Genomic DNA, 20,834 nt, shown 5'->3' on the forward strand with positions numbered 1-20,834 from the left:
CTCCACAGCTACATTTATGTCCCCCTGCGTGAACACTGAAGAGAAATATTGGTTCAATGCCTCTCCAATCTCTTCCAGTTCCACACATAAATTCCCACTGCTGTCTCTAACTGGCCCTAATCTTGCCCTAACCAACCTTTTGTTCTTAACATATCTACAGAACGCCTTAGGATTCTCCTTAATCCTATCAGCCAAAGTTTTCTCATGTCCTCTTTTAGCCCTTCTTAACTCTCTCTTTAACTCCCTCCTAGCCAATCTAAAGCTCTCTAGTGCACTACCTGAGCCCTCAAGTCTCATCCGGACATAAGCCTCCTTTTTCTTTTTAACCAGCGAATCAACTTTCCTAGTGCACCATGGTTCCCTAGCTCGACCAATTCCTCCTTGCCTGACAGGGACATACATATCAAGGACTCGCAGTAGCTGCTCCTTGAAAAAACTCCACATTTCGGACGTTCCGAGACCCCGTAGTCTCCTAGTCCAACCTATGCTTCCTAATTCTCTCCTAATAGCCTCATAATTACCCTTCCCCCAGCTAAAACTACTGACCCGAGGTTCCTGCCTATCCCTTTTCATCACTAAGGTGAACGTAACAGAATTGTGGTCACTATCACCAAAATGCACCCCAACTTCCAAGTCTAGCACCTGGTCTGGCTCATTTCCCAGCACCAAATCCAATATAGCCTCACCTCTAGTTGGCCTGTCAACATACTGAGTCAAGAAACCCTCCTGCACGCTTTGTACAAAAACTGACCCCTCTAATGAGTTAGAGGTAGAGCTATTCCAATCAATATTAGTAAAGTTAAAGTCCCCCATAACAATTACCCTATTACTTTCACTCCTATCCAGGATCCTTTCCGCAATCCTTTCCTCAACCTCTCTAGAACTTTTAGGAGGTCTATAAAAGACTCCCAACAGGGTGACCTCTCCTCTCCTATTTCTAACCTCAGCCCATACTACCTCAACAGACAAGTCCTCATCAAACTTCCTCTCTGACACCGTGATACAATCCTTGACTAATAATGCTACCCCTCCCCGCCTTCTACCTCCTTCTCTACTCCTACTGAAGCATTTGAACCCCGGAACCTGCAACAACCATTCCTGACCCTGCTCTATCCATGTCTCTGAAATGGCCACAACATCAAAGTCCCAGGTACTGATCCACACTGCAAGTTCATCCACTTTATTGCGAATACTCCTCGCATTAAAGTATACACATTTCAAACCCTGCTCCACTTCACCCCCACGATGCCGTGCATTGCAGTCCCCATCTATGCCCCCCTCACTTTCACCCCTGCTACTCAGGACCCCACCCCCCCACTGAATCAGTTTAAACCCCCCTGCATAGCCTTAGCAAATTTTCCCCCCAAGGTAATTAGGCAGAATCAATATAGTTTTGTGAAAGGGAAATCATGTTTAACCAATTTATTGGAGTCCATCATCAAGGAGCAAATAGCAAGGCATCTTGAGGGGAATTGCTTGATAGAGCAGATGCAGCACAGTTTCGTTAAGGGGAAGTCGTGTCTGACAAATTTATTGGAGTTCTATGAGGATGTGTCTAGGGTGGTGGATAGAGGAGAGCCGGTGGATGTGGTCTTTCTTGACTTTCAGAAGGCGTTTGACAAGGTACCTCACAAGAGGTTATTGCAGAAGGTAAGGGGGCATGGAGTTGGGGGTAGGGTGTTAGCGTGGACAGAGGATTGGTTGTCAAATAGGAGGCAGAGAGTGGGGGTTAATGGGTGCTATTTGGATTGGCGGTTGGTGACTAGTGGAGTGCCCCAGGGGTCGGTGCTGGGGCCTCAGCTATTTTCCATTTATATAGATGATCTGGAGGAGGGAACCGAGTGTATGGTGTCGAAACTTGCTGATGACACCAAGATTGGTGGAACGGCAAATTGCGTGGAGGGTGTGGAGAGTCTGCAGAAGGATCTAGATAGGCTGGGCGAATGGGCCAGGAAATGGCAAATGGAATTTAATGTTGGCAAGTGCGAGGTGGTCCACTTTGGTAGGAATAATGGTAGGAACGATTATTACTTAACGTGGCGAAAAACTGCAGCATGCGACGGTGCAGAGGGACCTCGGGGTCCTTGTGCATGAGTCGCAAAAACCCAGCCTGCAGGTACAGCAGGTGGTCAGGAAGGCAAATGGGATGCTGGCCTTCATAGCGAGGGGGATTGAATATAAAAGTAGGGAGGTCTTGCTGCGGCTGTATAGGGCATTGGTGAGGCCGCAGCTGGAGTACTGTGTGCAGTTTTGGGCGCCGTACTTACGCAAGGATATTTTGGCCTTGGAGGGAGTGCAGAGGAGGTTTACTAGGCTGATTCCGGAGTTGAGGGGATTGAGCTATGAGGAGAGGCTGAATAAACTAGGCTTGTACTCGTTAGAGTTTAGAAGAATGAGGGGAGATCTCATTGAGACGTACAAGATGATGAAAGGGATGGATAGGATAGAGGTGGAGAGATTTTTCCTGCTCAGAAAGGACAGTAGGACTAGGGGGCACAGCCTCAAGATAAAGGGGGGGGCGGTTTAGAACGGAGTTGAGGACGAACTTCTTCACTCAGGGTGGTGAATCTCTGGAATTCTCTGCCCGTTGAGGTGGTGGAGGCTGTCTCGCTAAATATTTTTAAGACGCGGGTTGATGGGTTTTTGATAAGTGAGGGGATTAAGGGTTATGGGGAGAGGGCGGGAATGTGGAGCTGAGCCACGACAGATCAGCCATGATCTTATTGAATGGCAGGGCAGGCTCGAAGGGCTAGATGGCCTACTCCTGCTCCTAGTTCTTATGTTCTTTGAAGTAATATGCTCTGAATAAAGGGGAAGCAGTGGATGGAGTGTCTTTATATTTTCAGAAGATATTTGATAACGTGCCACAACAAAAGGTTACTGTGTAAAATTAAAGCTCATGGTGTAGGGTGTAACATATTGGCATGGTTTGAAGATTGGCTAGCTAACAGAAACAGAGCGTAGGCATGAATGGGCCATTTTCTGGTTGGCAAGATGTAAATCAAGGCGTACAAAAGGAACCAGTACTAGGGCCTCAACTTTTTATAATTTTTGCGAACGGTCTGGATGAAGGGATGGATGGTATTGTTGCTAAATTTGCCGATGACACAAATATAATAGGAAAGTACATTGTGAAAAGGACATAATGATGTTACAAGACGATATAGATAGAGGTTTATAGTATGGAAACAAGCCTTTTGATCCAACTTGTCTATGCTGTAGGTGAGTGGACAAAGATCCAGTAAATGGAGTATACTGTGGAAAAATGCGGAATTGTCCATTTTGGCAGGAAGTATAAATAGGCTTTATAAAAAATTCATTTACAGGATGTGGGCATCGCTGGCTAGGCTAACATTTATTACCCATCCCTAGTTGCCCTCAAGAAAGTGGTGGTGACTCGATTACTTGAACCTTGAGGTATCAGTACCTCCACAGTGCTGTTAGGGAGGAAGTTCCAGTGACAGTGGAGGAACAGCAATATATTTCCAAGTCAGGATGGTAGGTGAGTTGGAGGGGAACCTCCTGGGGTCAGTGTTCCAGGTATCTGCTGCTTTGTCCTCCTAGAAGGTAATGGTCATGTGTTTGGAAGGTGCTGCTGAAGTAGCCTTGGGGTGCTCCTGTATTGCATCTTGTAGGCGGTACATACAGTTGCCCCTGTTTGCTGGTGGTGGAGGGAGTGTATGATTATGCAAGGGTACAAATCAAGCTGGTTGCTTTGTCCTGGATAGTGTCAAACTTCTTGAGTGTTGTTGAAGCTGCACTTATCAAGGCAAGTGGAGAGTATTCCATCACACTCCTGACTTTTGTGTCTTGTGGATGGTGGCTCTTGGGAGTCAGGATGTGAATTACTTTCTGCAAGATTCCTAGCTTCTAACTTGCTTTATAGCCACAGTACTTATATGGCTAATCTAGTTCAATTTCTTGTCAATGGTAACCTGTAGCATATAGATAGTGGGGGATTCAGCGATAGTAATACCATTGAATGTCAAGGGGCGATGGTTAGATTCTCTTTTGTTGGAAATGGCCATTGCCTGGCACTTATGAGGCGCAAATGTTACCTGACACTTGTTAGCCCAAGCCTGGATGTTGTCCAGGTCATGCTGTATTTGGACATAGACTGGTTCAGTATCTGAGGAGTTGCGAATGGTATTGAACATTGTGCAGTCAACAAACATCCCCACTTCTGACCTGGTGATAGAGAGAGGTCATTGATGAAGTAGCTGAAGACGGTTGGGCCTTGGATACTACCCTGAGGAACACCTGCAGTGACAGCCTGGAGCTGAGATGATTGACCTTCAATCACAACAACCATATTCCTTTATGCCTCCAACCAGCGGAGGGATTTCCCCAATTCCCATTGACTAGAGTTCTGCTAGGCTCCTTGATGCCATACTCAGTCAAATACTGCCTTGAGCAGTCACTCTTATCTCATCTCAAAGGGAGCCTGCTATAGCACTGATCCAATTCCCATGGCTGGGGTCATGGTGCAGTTGGGCAGCAGGCAAAAGACCCATTCTGACCCTGTGGAGTCAGAAAAGAAAACCCTAAATAACAACTAACGCCGTAATCTTCTTCAGTTGGAGGGTAAACATTATCTGAAATTAACCATTCAGCATCGTCCACTAACATGAATACTTATTTTCAAGTTTATGTCCATTTTGCAATGATACACCATCAAACTATGACATAATACCTTACAGCATATGTCATTCTGTCTGGTCTCATACATCGCATCATGCACAGTTTCTCCATTGGCCCTTTATTTTTCCATTCTTGTGGCAATTTTTCCTTCTCTGGAGCTTCTGACTCCACAATTTTCTTCCAACGGTTGGCAGAACCTTCTATATCACTGTCCAGATTCTTAAATTGTTCCATTTCAGCCAAGACCTTTGAAGTGAAATTCAGAGAATTATATGTATGATAAGATTTCCAATCAAATACAGATTTGTATGGCAAAGGTAACGTTTTGTCTCGTCAACAGTGCATTAAATTGGCACAATTAATGGTTTGCTTTACCTTCTTGGATTAGTATTTCAGAAAATAATAGGCCCATTTACCTATCCTATATATGAGATAACAAAGTAGCCTCAATAATAGGGGAAGTCTAAGGCTTACCACTTCCACAATCTTGATTTTACTTTTCCTCCCTGAAGTAATAGCCACAGTCTGGCCTTTCCTCCCTACTACATGCAGATGCTGGCAATGAGGTATAACCAGGTTTCCAGCCCATTTTCTTACCATCTCCAACTCTTAAAAGTTTCATTGGGACTGCCATGTGAAACCTTGTGAACAGCAGTAGAAAGACCACAAACTGAGAACGCAAAGAGAGGGTTTTCTCGCGATCTTCTCTTCCCTCTAGTCTGGCACCAAACATCTGTCTTCATCTCCACTGAAGCCGATAAGCTTCAATGGATAAGGTGTGTAGAAGGATGGATTAGTAAATTTGCTGATGACACCAAAGTCGGAGGAGTTGTAGACAGTGAGGATGGATGTTACAGTTTTCAGAGGGACATAGATAAGCTGCAGAGCTGGGCCGAGAGGTGGCAGATGGAGTTTAATACGGAAAAGTGTGAGGTGATTCACTTTGGTAAGAATAATAGGGGTACAGAATATAGGGCTAACGGAAGGACTCTTAGTCGTGTGGACGAGCAGAGGGATCTCGGGGTACATAAGAACATAAGAAATAGGAGCAGGAGTAGGCCATCTAGCCCCTCGAGTCTGCCCCGCCATTCAATAAGATCATGGCTGATCTGTCGTGGCTCAGCTCCACATTCCCGCCCTCTCCCCATAACCCTTAATCCCCTCTCTTATCAAAAATCCATCAACCCGCGTCTTAAAAATATTTAGCGAGGTAGCCTCCACCACTTCAACGGGCAGAGAATTCCAGAGATTCACCACCCTTTGTGTGAAGAAGTTCCTCCTCAACTCCGTTCTAAACCGCGCCCCCCTTTATCTTGAGGCTGTGCCCCCTAGTCCTACTATCCTTTGAGCAGGAAGAGTCTCTCCACCTCTATCCTATCCATCCCATTCATCATCTTATACGTCTCAATGAGATCTCCCCTCATTCTTCTAAACTCTAACGAGTACAAGCCTAGTTTATTCAGCCTCTCCTCATAGCTCAACCCCCTCAACTCCGGTATCAGCCTAGTAAACCTCCTCTGCACTCCCTCCAAGGCCAAAATATCCTTGCGTAAGTACGGCGCCCAAAACTGCACACGGTACTCCAGCTGCGGCCTCACCAATGCCCTATATAGCCGCAGAAGACCTCCCTACTTTTATATTCAATCCCCCTCGCTATGAAGGCCAGCATCCCATTCGCCTTCCTGACCACCTGCTGCACCTGCAAGCTGGGTTTTTGCGACTCATGCACAAGGACCCCGAGGTCCCTCTGCACCGTCGCTTGCTGCAGTTTTTCGCCACGTAAGTAATAATCCTTCCTACCATTATTCCTACCAAAGTGGACCACCTCGCACTTGCCAACATTAAATTCCATTTGCCATTTCCTGGCCCATTCGCTCAGCCTATCTAGATCCTTCTGCAGACTCTCCACACCCTCTGCACAATTTGCCGTTCCACCAATCTTGGTGTCATCAGCAAATTTTGACACCCTACACTCGGTTCCCTCCTCCAGATCATCTATATAAATGGTAAATAGCTGAGGCCCCAGCGCCGACCCCTGGGGCACTCCACTAGTCACCATCCGCCAATCCGAATAGCACCCATTGACCCCCACTCTCTGCCTCCTATTTGACAACCAATCCTCTATCCACGCTAACACCCTACCCCCAACTCCCTGCCCCCTGACCTTCTGCAATAACCTCTTGTGAGGCACCTTGTCAAATGCCTTCTGAAAATCAAGAAAGGCCACATCCACCGGCTCTCCTCTATCCACCGCCCTAGACACATCCTCATAGAACTCCAGTAAATTTGTCAGACACGACTTCCCTTTAACGAAACCATGCTGCGTCTGCTCTATCAAGCAATTCATCTCAAGGTGCCTCGCTATTTCCTCCTTGATGACAGGTTCTAACATTTTACCTACAACAGACGTTAAACTAACCGGCCTATAATTCCCTGCCTTTTGCCTGGCACCCTTCTTAAACAACGGCGTAACATTAGCCGCTTTCCAATCTTCCGGCACTTCCCCAGAATCCAGCGACGTCTGGAAAATAACCACCAAGGCATCCACTATCACCTCCGCCATTTCTTTCAGAACCCTCGGATGCATTCCATCCGGTCCTGGCGACTTGTCCACAATCAGCCCCTCCAGTCTGTCGAGCACTGCCTCTCTCGTAACAGTAATGTCATTAAGACCCTCCAGTCCTATCACCTTTCCATCTCTAATACCCGGCAAATTATTCACGTCCTCCTCCGTGAAGACAGAAACAAAAAAGTTATTCAGGACCTCAGCCATATCCCCATCCCCTACCACTAAGTCCCCCTTCTCATCCTCTAAGGGACCAATGTTCACCCTAGCCAACCTCTTCCTTTTTATATATTTATAAAAACTCTTGCTATCCTTTTTTATATTAAGCGCTAGCCCAGTTTCATGCTTTCTCCCACCCTTCTTTATTAACTTCTTTGTCAATCTTTGTTGACATTTAAACCTCTCCCAATCCTCTTCTCGCCCACTACTCTTAGCTACTCTAAACGCCTCCGCTTTTAATTTAACACTTTCCTTCACCTCCTTCATTATCCACGGCAAGGATATTTTGGCCTTGGAGGGAGTGCAGAGGAGGTTTACTAGGCTGATACCGGAGTTGAGGGGGTTGAGCTATGAGGAGAGGCTGAATAAACTAGGCTTGTACTCGTTAGAGTTTAGAAGAATGAGGGGAGATCTCATTGAGACGTATAAGATGATGAATGGGATGGATAGGATTGGGGTGGAGAGACTCTTCCCGCTCAGAAAGGATAGTAGGACTAGGGGGCACAGCCTCAAGATAAAGGGGGGGGGGCGGTTTAGAACGGAGTTGAGGAGGAACTTCTTCACTCAAAGGGTGGTGAATCTCTGGAATTCTCTGCCCGTTGAAGTGGTGGAGGCTACCTTGCTAAATATTTTTAAGATGCGGGTTGATGGGTTTTTGATAAGAGAGGGGATTAAGGGTTATGGGGAGAGGGCGGGAATGTGGAACTGAGCCACGACAGATCAGCCATGATCTTATTGAATGGCGGGGCAGGCTCGGAGGGCTAGATGGCCGACTCCTGCTCCTATTTCTTATGTTCTTATTACCTGTCCTCCTACTGTCCTTTTTGACCATCAGAATAAATTTCCGCTGAGCACCAAGAAAGATCTCCTTAAAGATCCTCCACTGCTCCTCAGCAGACCTACCTTCCAACGTGCTCCCCCAGTCCACATTCGCCAATTCTTCTCTCATCCTACCGTACTCCCCTCTGTTCAAACAAAGGACGCACGTCCGGGAACCCACTTTCTCCTCCTCCATCTGCACCAGAAACTCCACCATACAATGATCACTCTCCCCAAGAGGATCCTTCACCGCAAGGTCCCTAATTCTACCCGCCTCATTACATAACACCAGATCCAAGATAGCTCGCTCCCTCGTCGGCTCCAACACACACTGTTCCAGGAAACTATCCCGGCAGCATTCCAAGAACTCCTCCTCGAGCCCACCGCGTCCAACATGGGTCGACTAATCTATATGTAGATTGAAATCCCCCATAACTACGGCCGTCCCATTCCTGTACGCCACACTTATTTACGCGTTAACAGCCCGGCCCACCTCCAGATCATTATTCGGGGGCCTATAGACGACACCCACCAGCGTCTTCCTCCCTTTGCTGTTCCTAATCTCTACCCACGACGATTCCGCTTTCTGCTCCTTGGCTCCAATATCATCCCTTCTACCACCCTGATGCTATCCTTAATCAGCAGAGCTACGCACCCCCCTTTTCCCTCCCACCTATCCTTCCTAAACACTTGATACCCCTGGACATTCAGCTCCCAGTCCCTGTCACCTTACAGCCACGTCTCTGTAATGGCCACCAGATCATATCCATTTGTGCCGATCTGCGCCACCAGCTCATTCACTTTATTCCGAATGCTTCGTGCATTCAGATAAAGTGCCTTCATCCCAGCCTTCACCTGGACCCTATTTGCCAGAACGCCACCAACCATACTCACGCCCCCTACTCCCTCTATTATTGGGACATCCTCGGCCTCTTCCCTTACCTGTACCCTCTCCTCAACTTTAGACCCCGTAATGTCACCTACCCTCGCACCCTCCCCCCCCTCCCTAATTAGTTTAAAGCCCTGTCTACAGTCCTCTTTACTCTATTCGCCAGCACTCTGGTCCCAGCACGGTTCAGACCAACCCCATCCCGCCCGAACAGGTCCCACCTACCCCAATACTGATGCCAATGCCCCATAAATTCAACCCCATTCCTCCCACACCAATCCCTGAGCCACCCATTCACTTCCTTAATCCTATCAACCCTACGCCCGTCTGCACTAGGTTCAGGCAGTAGCCCAGAGATAACCACCTTGTCGGTTCTACTCTTTAATTCCATTCCCAGCTTCTCATACTCCCTCCCCAGATCCTCAGTTCGCATTTTGCCTACGTCGTTGGCACCCACATGTACCACAACGACCGGATTCGCACCCTCCCACTCCAGGTTCCTCTGCAGCCCAGATGTGACAATCTGGACCCGAGCACCAGGCAGACAACACACCCTTCTGTGCACTTTGTCATTGTGACAAAGGACAGTGTCAATACCCTTCACCCCACTATCCCCAATCACTACTATGTTCCTTTTCACCTTCTCCTTGCCTATGTCCTGCTGCATCACTGTACCGTGTGCAGTTTGCTCACCGACCTCACCTCCCTCGTCCTCGTCCAGACTGGAAGCAAGAACCTCAAACCTGTTATGCAGATTGAGAGGCTGAGGTCTCCGCTCCCCACCCCCCTTCCTCCTCTCCCCACCCCCCTTCCTCCTCTCAGCAGCCCCCTCTTGTTCCTGACCCTTAGAGTTAGCCTGCCTAGGGGGGGTGGATGTCACTTGCACCCCATTGACAATGGCACCCTCCCTCCCCTTGATGAGCCTCAGCGTCTGTAGCTCAGAGGCCAGCTCATCTATCTTGAGCTGGAGCTCCTCCAGCAACCTGCACTTACTGCAGACATGGTCACTGGGAAGGATCCTGGGGTCCACCAGTTCCCACATCATACAGAAACAACACATCACATGCCCCTCCATTATTCACTGTAGTAGTATTGAAAATTTCCACACGCACTTACCTGGCCCTTTTTCTCCCCAGCCCTTTTGATATTAAGCCCTAATAGCTCACTCTGCTTCCCTCTCACTCCACTGCCCGCTCCGACGCTGCCCGCTGTCTATACCAGGCCTCTTTTTAAACCTGGCGCTGATTTAAAGCTTGCTGGTCCACAACTCCTTTCTAACCACTCCCTCAGAATTCTTAAAGAGGTAAATACAAAAAGCCCACAAAAATGCTTTTAAATGATTTAAACAGTTCTACAAGGAACAAAGTGCTTTAAACTTATTTAAACAGGTTTTTAACAGGTAAATTCTTATCTCTCTCTCTGCTCCTTCACTCCTCTGCTCCAGCAAACAATGTGCATAGCTCCCTGAAAGTTGGCACCCAGGCTGATAAGGTTGTTAAGAAGGAGTACGGTGTGTTAGCTTTTATTGGGAGAGGGATTGAATTTCGGAGCCGTGAGGTCATGTTACAACTGTACAAAACTCTGGTGCGGCTGCACTTGGAGTATTGTGTACAGTTCTGGTCGCTGCATTATAAGAAGGATGTGGAGGCATTGGAAAGGGTGCAGAGGTGGTTTACCAGGATGTTGCCTGGTATGGTGAGAAGGTCTTATGAGGAAAGGCTGAGAGACTTGAGGTTATTTTCATTGGAAAGAAGAAGGTTACGAGGTGACCTGATTGAGCCATACAAGATGATCAAAGGATTGGATAGGGTGGACAGTGAGAGACTTTTACCTCGGATGGTGATGGCTAACACAAGGGGACATAGCTTTAAATTAAGGGGTGGTAATTATAGGACGGATGTCAGAGGTAGGTTCTTTACTCAGAGGGTAGTAAGGTCATGGAATGCCCTGCCTGCAGCAGTTGTGGACTCGCCAACTTTAAGTACGTTCAAATGGTCTGTGGATAGGCATATGGATAACATTGGAATAGTTTAGGTTAGCGGGTCATTGGATTGGTTCCACTGGTCGGCGCAACATTGAGGGCCGAAGGGCCTGTACTGCGCTGTAATGTTCTATGTTCTAAGCTTGACCCAACTGCTTCTTTGAAATCCTTCTGCAGTTTAAGCAGCTCCAAACCAGTACAGGTGCAGCTGCAGCAGGTACATTGCAGACCATCTGCAGTTACTTGGGTGACTAATGAACCTTTGCTGGTTGGATACTGCTAGCAGCCTGTCGTGAATACATAATGCCAAATAAACCCCATAATCAGAATCATGATGGGATTGATGCAGCAGGCTGAAGACTCAAATTAATCCTTAAAAGTCAAAAGGAAATCCTAGCCTCTGGTGTCAACTTTGTTGGAATCTAAAAGCACTTTGGTTTCCATTCAAACAGTGCTGACTGTGGAAGTACATACCAAACAAATGCTTCAAGTATATTCGGTGGCCCTACCATACTGATGCTGAACTCTACATCAATTAGAAGGAATGCATGTAGGAAAATCAAGTAGGTCTTGGGACATTCCCTGGAAATAAATGCTTATGATACAAAGGCTTTTGAAATATCAGGATCATGAATGTGAAACAGCATGACTACTTGCTTATAAACATTGGGGATGTGTGACATTTTTATAATAGTTAAATCTCATTGCAAGTCCATGGAGTGACAGACCAATATGTCCACAATGTACTTTCCTACCTATATTTATATCATTGGTAAATTTAGCAACCATACCATTGGTCCCTTCAAGAGGCAATGGCCTCTTGCTATACTGTAAAATTCTATGACCTTTATCCTGCACCCCCAAATTCTTAATCGAATGTAGACGATTGAAATGTATAAGATTGAGGGATATGGACAAGGCTTGTAGGGAGCAATTGTTCCCCTTGGTTGAGGGGTCAATTATGAGGGGACATAGTTTTAGGGTAAGAAATGGGAGATTCAGAGGAGATTTGAGAAAAAGTTTATTCACTCAGTGGTAGGAATCCAGAACGTGCTGCCTGGGAAGAAGTGGAAGCTGGAAACTTTACAACCTTCAAAAAATATTTTGGATGAGTACTTGAAATAATCATAAAATTCAAATATATGGGACAAATGCTGGAAAATGGTATTTATTGTTGGTGCAGACCCAATGGAGTGAAGGGCCTTTTCTGTGTTTGGTTCTATGACTTTGGAGTTACATTAATGCTAGTGTCACACGGGAGGATTTAAACTAGTTTGGCATGGGGTGGGGCGGGGGGGGCGGCGGAGGTGGCGGTGGTGGAGGGGGAGCAAAGCAAAGGTGAATTAGCTGAGAGGGAACCAGAGAGCAGGGCCAGTCAGACTCAAACAGCAGGCAGGGTGAGGTTACTAATCAAAAAAGGGTCTGATGGACTGAAGTGCATTTGTTTCAATGTGAGAAGTGTAACAGGTAAGGCAGTTGAACTCAGAGCTTGGATTAGTACTAGGAACTGTGATGTTGTTGCTATTACAGAGACTTGGTTAAGGGAAGGGCAAGATTGGCAGCTTAACGTCCCAGGATACAGATGTTTCAGGCGGGATAGAGGGGGATGTAAAAGAGGTGGGGGATTTGTACTACTGGTTAAGGAGAATATCACAGCTGTACTTCGGGAGGACACCTCAGAGGACACATACAGCAAGGCAATATGGATAGAGCTCAGGAACAGAAAGGTATGGTCACAATGTTGGGTGTTTACTATCGGCCACCTAGCTGCCAGCAAGAGATAGAGGAACAGATATGTAGGCAGATTTTGGCAAGGTGCAAAAGTAACAGTGTTGTTGTGGTGGGAGATTTTAACTTCCCCTATATTGACTGGGACTCACTTAGTGCTACAGGCGTGGATGGGGCAGAGTTTGTAAGGAGCATCCAGGAGGGCTTCTTGAAACATTATGTAGGTGGTCCAACTAGGGAAGGGGCCACACTGGACCTGGTATTGAGGAATGAGCCCGGCCAGGTGGTTGATGTTAGTAGGGGAGCAATTCGGGAACAGTGACCACAATTCAGTAAGCTTTAAGGTACTGATGGATAAAGATAAGTGTAGTCTTCCAGTTAAGCTGCTAAACTGGGGAAGGCTAATTACAACAATATTAGGCAGGAACTGAAGAATGTAGATTGGGGACTGATGTTTGAGGGCAAATCAATATTTCGCATGTGGGAGGCTTTCAAGTGCAAGTTGATAGGGATTCAGGACCGGCACATTCCTGTAAAGATGAAAGATAAGTATGGCAAGTTTTGGGAACCTTGGATAACGAGAGATATTGTAAGCCTAGAGAAAAAGGAAAAATTTGTCAAAGTTAGGAAACTGGGAACACATGAGGCAAGTGTGGAATACAAGGAAAGTAGAAAGAAACTTAAGCAAGGAGTAAGGAAGGCTAAAAAAGGGGTCATGAGAAAGCCTGGGCCAGCAGGATTAAAGAAAATCCCAATGCTTTTTATGCACACATAAAGAGCAAGAGGATAGCTCAGGAGAGGGTTGGCCCACTCAAGGACAAGGGAGGGAATCTTGCTGGAGCAAGGGGAAATGGGCAAGATATTAAATGAGTACTTTGCATCAGCGTTCACCAAAGAGAAGGATTTGGTGGATGATGAGTCTGGGAAAGGGTGTGTAGATAGTTTAGGTCAGGTTGAGGTCAAAAAGGAGGAGTTTTGGGGTTCTTGAGAAACATCAAGGTAGACAAATTCCCAGGGCCTGATGGGATATACCCTAGAATACTGAGAGGGGCAAGGAAAGAAATTGCTGGGGCCTTGAGACAAATCTTTGCATCCTCAATAGCTGCAGGGGAGGTCTCAGGATTGGAGAATAGCCAATGTTGTTCCTCTGTTTAAAAAGCATAGTAAGAATAATCCAGGTAATTACAGGCTGGTGAACCTTACATCAGCGGTAGAGAAATTATTGGAGAGGATTCTTTGAGTCAGGATTTATTTTCACTTGCAAATAAGTGGACGTATTAGTGAAGAGACAACATGGTTTTGTGAACTGGAGGTCGTGTTTCATTAACTTGATTGAGCTTTTCGAAGAGATGACGAAGACTGATAGAGTCATAGAGGTTTACAGCATGGAAACAGGCCCTTCAGCTCAACTTGTTTATGCTGCCCTTTTTTTTTGAAAACCCCTAAGCTAACCCCAATTACCCACATTTGGCCTATATCCCTCCATACCCATCATACCCATGTAACTATCTAAATGCTTTTTAAAAGATAAAATTGTACCTGCCCCTACTACTACCTCTGGCAGCTTGTTCCAGACACTCACCACCGTCTGTGAAAAAATTGCCCCTCTGGACACTTTTGTATCTCTCCCCTCTCACTTTAAACCTATGCCCTCTAGATTTAGACTCCTCTACCTTTGGGAAAAGATATTGACTATCTATCTTGTCTATGCCCTCGTTATTTTATAGACCTGTATAAGGTCACCCCTCAGCCTCCTACGCACCCAAGAAAAAAAGTCCCAGACTATTCAGCCTCTCCTTATAACTCAATCCATCAAGTCCTGATAGCATCCTAATAAATCTTTTCTGCACTCTTTCTGGTTTAATAATATCTTTTCTATAATAGGGTGACAGAATTGCACACAGTATTCCAAGTGTGGCCTTACCAATGTCTTGTACAATTTCAAGAAGACAAGCCAACTCCTGTATTCAATGTTCTGACTGATGAAACCAAGCATGCCGAGTGCCTTCTTTACCATTCTGTCCACTTGTGACTCCACTTTCAAAGGAGCTATAACCATGTACCCCTAGATCTCTTTTTTCTGTAACTCTCCCCAGTGCTCTACCATTAACTGGTTAAGTCCTGCCCTGGTTCAATCTACCAAAATGCATTACCTTGATTTGTCTAAATTAAACTCCATCTGCCATTCGTCAGCCCACTGGACCAATCGATCAAAATCCCGTTGCAATTGGAGATAAATTGGATTTCTTCACTGTCCACCGTGCCACCAGTCTTGGTGTCTTCTGCAAATGTACTAACCATGCCCCCTGTAATCTCATCCAAATCATTAATATAAATGACAAATAACAGTGGGCCCAGCACTGATCCCTGAGGCACACTGCTGGTCACAGGCCTCCAGTTTGAAAAACAACTCTCTACAACCACCTTCTGGATACAATTTTGTATCTGTTTAGATACCTCACCCTGGATCCCGTGAGATTTAACTTATGCAACGACCTACCACGTGTAACCTTGTCAAAGTCCTTGCTAAAGTCCATGTAGACAACTTCAGCTGCGCTGCCCTCATCTACCTTCTTGGTTACCCCCTTCAAAAAACTCAATCAAATTTCTGAGACATGATTTTCCACTCAAAGCCATCCCTAATCAGTCCTTGCATTTCTAAATGCCTGTAGACCCTGTCTCTCAAAATACCTTCCAACAATTTATCCATCACAGATGTGAGGCTCACTGGCCTGTGGTTCCCAGGCTTTTCCCTGCAGTTCTTCTCAAACAAAGGCACAACATTTGCCACCCTCCAATCTTCAGGCATCTCACATGTGATCATCAATGATTCAAATATCTCGACTATTGATATAGGTAGGGGCGATGGATGTTGTCTACGTGGACTTCAGTAAGACCTTTGATAACGTCCCTCATGGCAGACTGGTGCAGAAGATGAAGTCACATGAGATCAGAAGTGTGTTGGCAAGGTGGATTCAAAACTGGCTTGGTCAAAGAATACAGAGAATAGCAAATGGAAGGATGCATTTCTGAATGGAGGCCTGTGACAAGTGGCATTCCTCAGGGATCAATGCTGGGATCTTTGCTGTTTGTAACATACAAGTGATTTGGAGGAAAATGTAACTGGATTGATTAGTAAGTTTGCAGATGATACAGAGTTTGGTGGATTTGAAGATAGCGAAAAGGACTACCAGAGGATACAACAGGATATAGATCAGTTGGAGACTTGGGCAGAGAGATGGTGGATGAAGTTTAATCTGGACAAATGTGAGGTAATGCATTTTGAAAGGTCCCATACAAATAGTAAATGTACAGTAAATGACAGAACCCTTAAGTGTTGACAGGCAGAGGGATCTGGGTGTACAGGCACACAGGTCACCGAAAGTAGCAAGCAGGTTGAGAAGGTAGTTAAGAAAGCATTTGGCATGCTTGCCGGGGCATTGAGTTTAAAAATTGGCAAGCCAAGTTGCAGCTTTATAGAGCCTTAGTTAGAGTCTACTTGGAATATAATGTTCAATTCTGGTCGCCATACAGCCAAAGGATGTGGAGGCTTTGGAGAGCGTACAAAAAAGTTTCACCAGGATGTTGCCTGGTATAGAAGACATTATCTATGAGGAGATGTTGGAGAAACTGGGTTTGTTCTCACTGGAACGACGGAGGTTGAGGGTGGCCTGATAGAAGTCTACACGATTGTGAGAGGTATGGACAGAGTGGATAGTCAGAAGCTTTTTCCCATGGTGGAAGAGTCAATTATTAGGGGGCACAGGTTTAAGGTGCGAGGGGCAAGGTTTAAAGGAGATGTAGAAGGCAGGTTTTTTTTTTACAGAGAGGGTGGTGGGTGCCTGGAACTTGTTGCCGGGGGAGGTAGTGGAGGCAATGATAGTGACTTTTTTCTACTTGACAAATACATGAATAGGATGGGAATAGAGGGATATGGTCCCCAGAAGGGTAGGGGGTTTTAGTTAAGTCGGATCGCATGGTCAGTGCAGGCTTGGAGGGCCGTTAAGCCTGTTCCTGAGCTGTAATTTTCTTTGTTCTTTGTTAGTTTACTTCATACATTAGATTATCAGTCTTATACATTTACATTATTATTACCACATTATTGTTATTTTCTTTTCCTTTTTGATGAGAAGTTCAATTACTTCGTCTTGGGTTTTCTTTTATTTACTGTCTCATTGCGTTTTTCTGCTGTTGTTCCATTCTGCTGCTCAAGTTATTTTTTATTCCATTATGTTTGTTGAACGATAATGTACTGTTTTTGAATTTGATCTCAAAGGAACAATCAGCTGTTTTTTCCAACTGTTCATTTTCTTGTTCAACTCTAGTCTTCTCATTCTGCATTTTAGTTTATTGCTTAATCACTACTGAAGTTCCAATGCAGCTTTTTTTTAAAGCAACATTCAACATCTTTTTAATTCGTGTTTTTCAGAGGCACATTTTGGTTCTTCAAGGAGTCTTCCAAGGCTACAACTTCTTTGAGTACCCTTTCTGCCTGTTGATGTGCCCAGCAGTTTTCCCAACTCCTGCTTCAATTTACCAACTGGAGAATTGAGGGTCATCATCTCCTCCTGGTACCTTTGCGGTGTCTCTGAAATTTGTTAGTTCAGAGCTCAAACAATTAGGCTCATGTTCATTGCATGTTTTCAAAGGTATATATCTTGCATTTCAGATCTTCCAGTTTAGGTTTGATACAAACATTTTTGAGCTCTCTCATTTTCCTTATACAGGGATTGCTTATTTTGGTTTTCATCAGATAATTTTACATCATTTACAGTCAGTTGCTTGTTCTTCTCCTTACCTACTGTTGCAGTTCAGGTAATGTCTCAAACTTCCCAAAAAGGACGTAGTCCTGGGACTTTCAGAAAGTTTCTAGGCTCTTTGTCACCCTCATGTGGTTTGCATGGGTGATGTCATTTTCCTTTTCATAGCTTTACTGGGGATTTTCAATTCCTTTGCAGAAGGTCCAGAACATGAAGATTAAAACGTTCATCAACATTATTTAAAATTTCATTGAAGCTGGTTAAGGAGACATCAATGCACTGCATAAAGATTACTTCATGAACATGTTCACCAAACAAGTATGAAAATTATTAATCAGGACTTCTTTTGATTTCTTACTGAGGCCTGGGCTGGAATTCTCTGGCTGGAATTCTCCAGCTGAAACTGACACCTGAGCTGGAATTCTCCGGCTGATCGTGGCCAGCTGCCACTGCCAGCGAAAACCAAAACTTCATTCACTGCAGAAGGACTAAGGATCCCAACCATGAACAAAGTTAGAGAATTCCTGCCTCAATGTTCTCCAGTAATTTAAAAATTTTGTTCTCCAAGACACCCAATTTTTCATTAGGTTCAGCCTTGGGATGTGTCTAAACTGTAGGTTAGATTTTAGATCGTATAATTTTTTAAAATTTCATTATCCTTTTAAGAATGGTTGTGTTCTCTTCTGCTCTTCTTCCCACAATGCCATTTTCACTGGGCTCCCTTTGGACTAACTGATTTTGGTTTAAAACTTCATAACTCCAGAGGAAAAAAAATCAAAACAAGAATTTTGGACAATCTAGGGGGAATAATGATAATAATAATAATGAGTTGTGCTGGAATGCATTTACTTGTTCTGCCTTCTCTTCTTTTTAAAAATCTTTCTCTGGAGAGTTCCTGGATTTCAAGATGGTGTTGTCTGTCACTCGGAGACAAGAAGATTTCCCAACTTGCCAGTTTTGGCAGGCTTCGCAAAATGCCAATGGCTTCTTGAAAATATACATATCTTTTTACAATGATTGTCTGCTGACTTCATTTGTTCAGCACTTTGCTTTGCCAAGTAACAAGGCAGTCAAATTCAAACTTACGCTTGCTGTTTTCTGAGCTGGACAAATGTGACAAAGAACAAAGAACATTACAGCATAGAACAGGCTCTTTGGCACTCCAAGCCTGCACCGATCATGCTGCCCAACTGAGCCAACACCCCCTACCCTTCTGGGGGCCATATCCCTCCATTCCCATCCTATTCATGTATTTGTCAAGACGTTCCTTAAAAGTCACTATCATAGCTGCTTCCACTGTCTCCACTGGTAGTGAGCTCCAGGCACCCACTAACTCCTAGGTAAAAAACCTGCCTTGTACATGTCCTTTAAACCTTGCCCCTTGCACCTTAAACCTATGCCCCCTAGTAATTTACTCTTCCACCCTGGGAAAAAGTTTTTGACTATCCACTCTGTCCATGCCTCTCATAATCTTGTAGACTTTTATCAGGTTGGTCCTCAACCTCCCTCATTCCGGTAAGAACAAACCCAGTTTCCCCAACATATCCTCTTAGATAATGTTCTCCATACCAGGCAACATCCTGGAAAATCTTTTCTGCACCCTCTCCAAAGCCTCCACATCCTTCTGGTAGAGTGGCGGCCAAAATTGAACACTATATTCCAAGTGTGGCCCAACTAGGCTTCTATAAAGCCACAACATGACTTGCCAATTATTAAGCTCAATGCCCTGGCCAATGAAGGCAAGAATGCCTTGACTACTTTCTCCACCTGCATTGCCACTTTGTGAGCTGTGTATCTGCACACCCAGATCCTTCTGCCTATCAATACTCTTAAGCGTTCTGCCATTTAGTGTACATTTCCTATCTGTATTAGACCTTCCAAAATGCATAACCTTACATTTGTCCGGATTAAACTCCATGTGCCATCTTGCTACCCAAATCTCCAACTGATCTATATCCTGCTGTATCCTCATCACTATCTGCAAATCCCCCAACTTTTGTGTCGTCCGCAAACTAATCAAACAAGTTACATTTGCCTTCAAGTCATTTATATATATATTACAACAGCGATATTCCCAAGTTATTTACCATTTCAACTGAGTTAATAATGGGCAAGTCAAATTCCAGAGTAAAACTGGACATGATCGATCCTAACTTTATTTTTATTTAGAAACCGTAACGTTCAGTTAATAACTCATTCACATGAGTCTGTCCATGTACTTTTATCATAAAGAATAAAGCGTTTATTGAACAAGAAAAAATGAACTATATTACACTGAGCAAAAAAACTTTGGAAAAATTTCACTAAAAACACCAGAAAATGATTCTATCTCACACTACTCTTTATCTTAGCAACCACAGATACAACAAGAACTGGACAATATCCAGGCTTGGGCTGACAAATGGCAAGTAATATATGTGCCACACAAATGCCAGACACAATGACCATCACCAATAAGAGACAGTGCCCCTTGACATTCAGTGGTGCAACCATCACTGAATACTCCATTGTCAACTTTGGCGTTATCATTGACCAGAAACTCAAATGGATTCACCACATAAACACGTTGCTACAAAAGCAGGTCAGAGGCTAGGAATACTACAGCAAGTTACTCACCTCCTGACTTCCCAAACCCTGTCCGCTATCTGTAAGGCACAAGTCAGGAGTGTGATGGAATACTCCCCACATGCCTGGATGGGTATAACTCCAACAACACTCAAGAAGCTTGAGACAATCCAACACAAAGCAGCCCACTTGATTGGTACCACATCCACAGACATCCACTCACTTCACATTGACATTCAGGAACAAGTGTGTATTATCTACAAGATGCGCTGCAGAAATTCACCAAAGGTTCTAAGACACCTTCCAAACCCATGACCAATTCCATCTAGAAGGACAAGGGCAGTAAATACATGGGAACGCCACCATCTACAAGTTCCCCACCAAGGAACGTACCATCTTGACTTGGAAACATATTGCCATTCCTTGCAGTCGCTGGGTCAAAATCTTGAATTCCCTCCCTAATAGAACTGTGGGTCATCCCACAGCATGTGGACTCAACGTTTCAAGGCTGCCTACCACCACCTTCAAGGACAATAAATGCTGATGGCCAGTGACACCTATGTCCCATAAAAGAGCCAAAACTCCAGGAAAGACTCTCTCAAAACCATGACTTCTTGCTTGGGCTAGCATTGTTATAAAGTTTTCATTCAGTGGATCTGAGCATTC

General features: G+C 44.9%; 1 protein-coding gene across 1 annotated transcript in view; it reads right to left on the minus strand.

The window, feature by feature from the left end:
* LOC145356565 (dynein axonemal heavy chain 17-like) overlaps window positions 1-20,834 on the minus strand; it is an 811,195-nt gene that overhangs the window by 75,045 nt on the left and 715,316 nt on the right. Inside the window, exon 71 of the mRNA XM_080209339.1 lies at window positions 4,694-4,887. Within this exon, the coding sequence (XP_080065465.1) occupies window positions 4,694-4,887 (194 nt within the window). The remainder of the gene's footprint in view (window positions 1-4,693; window positions 4,888-20,834) is intronic.

The sequence above is a fragment of the Carcharhinus amblyrhynchos genome, chromosome 21, assembly GCF_965287045.1.
Source record: "Carcharhinus amblyrhynchos chromosome 21, sCarAmb.v2.hapA, whole genome shotgun sequence".
Classification (NCBI taxonomy): Eukaryota; Metazoa; Chordata; class Chondrichthyes; order Carcharhiniformes; family Carcharhinidae; genus Carcharhinus; species Carcharhinus amblyrhynchos.